We start from the raw sequence: 4,189 nt of genomic DNA, 5'->3' as shown, positions 1-4,189 counted from the left end.
AAACTAGAAATCTGTAGCATTGGGGCTTATCTAGCGAATTCCCTTGCAGGGAAACTTCTGGTTTTGGTACCTCGTGAACAAGCTCTGGTTACGATTTTTGGATGCTACTATCGGATAGCCCTTGTGCTCGGAAATAAGTGACATACGTCAGGGCCCGCTAGTCTCCACTTTTGGAAGTGTAGGGCATTTTCGTAAAAAAAAAATTCCGAAGAGGATACATCAAGGAAGAATTATAGATTTTCATGATTTCTAACGTCTGTAGCTTAGAAAAACATACCAAAAATCATGATGATCCGTCAACACGTTCTCGAGTTATTCTCGTCCAAAGTTTGAAAGGAAATTGGTGCCTGCAGTTCTAAAAATGCCGCTAGGGGGTCCAAACTCACAGCACTTACTCTCTGCTCCAAGGGCTATCTACCACTTAAAAATCATGACGACAGCATGTCTAGAACACGAGATGTCAAAATTACAATTTTTGCTGCAGTACCTTACGGAGCCGCTAGGGGGCCCATTATCGAACTTGACTTTCGTTTTCCTGGCCCCTACCCACCTGCCAAATATTATCAGGATCCATTCAAGGGTCCTCGAGTTATACTGTTTACGAGAAAGCGGACGCACACGTTCGGCCCAAAACCGTCCTGACGGAAAAAGGCTACGCCAACCATTTTGGAACACGACCTTCCTTTCCGCAACCGCTACTCAAATACCAAATATCATTAAAATCCATACATAGCTTCTCGAGTTATATGCTGTTGACCTACATATAAGGACACAACATGAGGCCTTAACCGAAATATAACCTTCTCGGCGAAGGTAAAAATGTAGAAAAATGAAATACAAACAAGAGTTCGGCGGCCTCATACCTCCATAAAATATTTAGAGCTTTTGTAAAGTTCATGCAATTGACTAACACATTAACATAATCTATTCATGGTGTTGTTCATCATTGACTAACGTACATATGTCACAATTATTAAATTCCCATCATTAATCATAAAGCGGTTTTGCAATTTTTACATAAATTATGCAAATAAGTTGCTCATTACCATATTTGGTTTCTGCTTATATTCCACCTATCATAATTACCAAGTGTTACATTTATTGAAGTCCAGTTATTGCAAACAATGGAATTATACAATTTCCTCATTAATTATTCAAACTAAGTCCTCATTTGCATAACACGCATATCATTATGAACATCTTTGCCCAAGCTGCCTGCATGCCAAAAATGATGCCAATCCGTCAATCCTTTCTGCAGTTATCCTCTTTGAAATGTCTTGACAAAAACGCCCCTGCAGTTCCGAAATTAAATGTCAGGGGGCTGACCCACTTTGTCATGACACTGCAAGCTATCTACCAGCCAAATGTCAAGACCATATCACGTCTAGGACAAGAGATACATAGAAAACTGCTATGATAAAATATCCTCACTAATTATGCAAATGTACTTATATTTTGCATAATTAGTATGTCATTTTCTACAACATTGTCTAAGGTATCTAAATACCAAAAATCATGAAAATCTGTTGTTCCCTTCTTGAGTTATCCACTTCAGAAGATTTGACAAAAATGCCCCTGCTATCCCAAAACTAGTCGCTAGGGGGCCCAAACTTATGTCACTAATTCGAGAGCTATCTAACACCCCAAAATCGTGACCATAGCTTGTTCAGAACACGAAATAGCAAACCCAGAAGTTGCGCTGCAGTACCAAGGGAAGCCGCTAGGAGGCCCAAAATCTAACAATTTCCAGCTTTCATCACACCAACACACCAAGTATGAAACCAATTCACCCAGCCGTTCTTGAGTTATCTTGTTTACACACAGACACACAGACAAACAATATAACCTCCATGACATTTCATGGAGGTAATTATGTCAAATAGGAGGCATTCTATCATGCATGACAGATTTTTTAATGTATCTCTTGTGCCGGACATGACATGATATGGTCTTGACATATGGTAGGACAGGTTTGAGCCCCCTAACATTAACCTTTGGAACTCCACGGGTATTTTTGTCAAACCATGCTTATGATAAGTAAAGAAAGGAAAGACATCATTTCAGGCATGCAGGTAGCTTAGTGGATGCAAATCAGGACTTAATTTGCATAAGAAATGAGGAAATCATTTAATTCCATTGTTTTCCATAGCTGGACTTCAATAGATTTAAAACATGCAAATTTTGACGGATGAAACATAAACGGATAACAAATGAGGATATGCAAATGAGGAACTGATTTGCATAATTGATACAAAATGGCAAAACCGCTCAATGATGAATGATGGGAACTTTATACTTGTGTTAGTTGAAGGTGAGCATCACCATGCACAAATTATGCAAATGTGTATGTTTTCCCCAATAGGAAATACTGTGGGCGTGTAAGGTATAGTATAGCTATTTTATGACCTGGTAAAAAGCCGATGTAGGGAGACTTTTTTTACTCACACGCAATGCTATAGGGTAAGCCCAATGATATATTGTTGTGTGAAAGTAGCTTAATAAAAGACTACAGGGAAAACCCTCTGCACATTCGGGAAAATGCACTACAATACTTCGTAAGGAGGTGACACTTCTTCTCGGATTAACAATAGAACTTAGAGTTACCTGGACAGGAAACTCCCGTGTCGCACTCTTTTTTCGCCACAGCTTCTCCTTCACACTCCGCCCCGCCGTGCTGTGGTGCCGGATTGGTGCAGCTTCGGTCCCGAGTCTGCGTACCGACTCCACACGTCACGTTGCAGACAGACAATGGGCTCCACTCAGACCAGCCGCCGTCAACTACATGGGAAACAGAGTCAAGGTAGTCTGGAACAAACTAAAATACAGCTTTTCAAGACGACTACTATGGGGGATAATACTTATTTGTGTTAAATATCGATAGTTTTCCATTGAAAATCTAGATGAGTTAAAGATGACATCTTAGAAAAATTATTACAACGATAGAGCATAGAGTTACCTGGACAGGAAACTCCCGAGTCGCACACTTGTGTCTCCTCAGTATCTCCTTCACACACCGCCCCGCCGTTAGCTGGTGCCGGATTGGTGCAGCTTCGGTCCCGAGTCTGCGTACCGACTCCACACGTCACGCTGCAGACAGACAATGGGCTCCACTCAGACCAGCCGCCGTCAACTACATGGGAAACGGAGTCAAGGTAGTCTGGAACAAACTAAAATACAGCTTTTCAAGAGGACTACTATGGGGGAGAATTCTTATTTGTGTTAAATATCGATAGTTTTCCATTGAAAATCAAGATGAGTTAAAGATGACATCTTAGAAATATTATTACAACGATAGAGCATAGAGTTACCTGGACAGGAAACTCCCGAGTCGCACACTTGTGTCTCCTCAGTATCTCCTTCACACACCGCCCCGCCGTTAGCTGGTGCCGGATTGGTGCAGCTTCGGTCCCGAGTCTGCGTACCGACTCCACACGTCACGCTGCAGCCAGACAATGGGCTCCACTCAGACCAGCCGCCGTCAACTACATGGGAAACGGAGTCAAGGGAGTCTGGAACAAACTAAAATACAGCTTTTCAAGACGACTACTATTGGGAAGAATTCTTATTTGTGTTAAATATCGATAGTTTTCCATTGAAAATCAAGATGAGTTAAAGATGACATCTTAGAAATAGAAATTTAGGCCGGACGTGACGGCCGATATATTTTGATTTGGCCCAACGTTACAGGGGCCAAGCATCAAACCGAAGTTCTTTTCGAACAACCAATAAGCGCCCTTCAAACAAGCAGTGTTCAGAGATTCGAACGCTGAATCATTCTTGACAGAGATAGAAGAAGGGCAGTTTCAGCCGGCACGCCATGACCTAAATCGAACAGTTTTCGAACAGGTTTTCTATGCAGTTCGAATCGCTCCGCGGTCCTTAGCAACACGTTGCTAAGGAAACGCTTCTCGCGCGTCAGGTGGATGGAATTTCATCCGTGTTTTACAGCTGCTTTAGACCTGATTGCCGGCCTTTCTACCAAGATTGCGTTATATGTGTCATAGAGGAATATCAGGTAATCTCGATATGATCCATTTTAGTGGGATTTTATAACTATCATGTCTCGTTTTCTGATCATATTTGTTACACAGTGAAATTGGCAAAATGGTGGTGCCATTATGAGCTAAATTTTCGACGAATTTGAATATCGGGGCAAATGCATTACGCCTTCGATTCTTTTGTCAATGAC

The 4,189-nt window shown here is 41.6% G+C and overlaps 1 protein-coding gene across 1 annotated transcript in view; it reads right to left on the bottom strand.

Moving 5' to 3' along the window:
• LOC118411689 (adhesion G protein-coupled receptor L3-like) overlaps positions 1–3,819 on the bottom strand; it is a 12,042-nt gene extending 8,223 nt beyond the window's left edge. Inside the window, exons 1-4 of the mRNA XM_035814204.1 lie at positions 3,783–3,819; positions 3,309–3,482; positions 2,957–3,130; positions 2,723–2,778 (exon numbers count right to left, since the gene is read on the bottom strand). Coding sequence (XP_035670097.1) covers positions 2,723–2,778; positions 2,957–3,130; positions 3,309–3,482; positions 3,783–3,819 — 441 coding nt within the window. The remainder of the gene's footprint in view (positions 1–2,722; positions 2,779–2,956; positions 3,131–3,308; positions 3,483–3,782) is intronic.
• Between the last annotated feature and the right edge of the window lie 370 nt (positions 3,820–4,189).

Source organism: Branchiostoma floridae, chromosome 1 (assembly GCF_000003815.2).
Source record: "Branchiostoma floridae strain S238N-H82 chromosome 1, Bfl_VNyyK, whole genome shotgun sequence".
Classification (NCBI taxonomy): domain Eukaryota; kingdom Metazoa; phylum Chordata; class Leptocardii; order Amphioxiformes; family Branchiostomatidae; genus Branchiostoma; species Branchiostoma floridae.
Note: the sequence above shows the minus strand (reverse complement) of the source record. Positions and strands in the feature narration are given on the sequence as shown.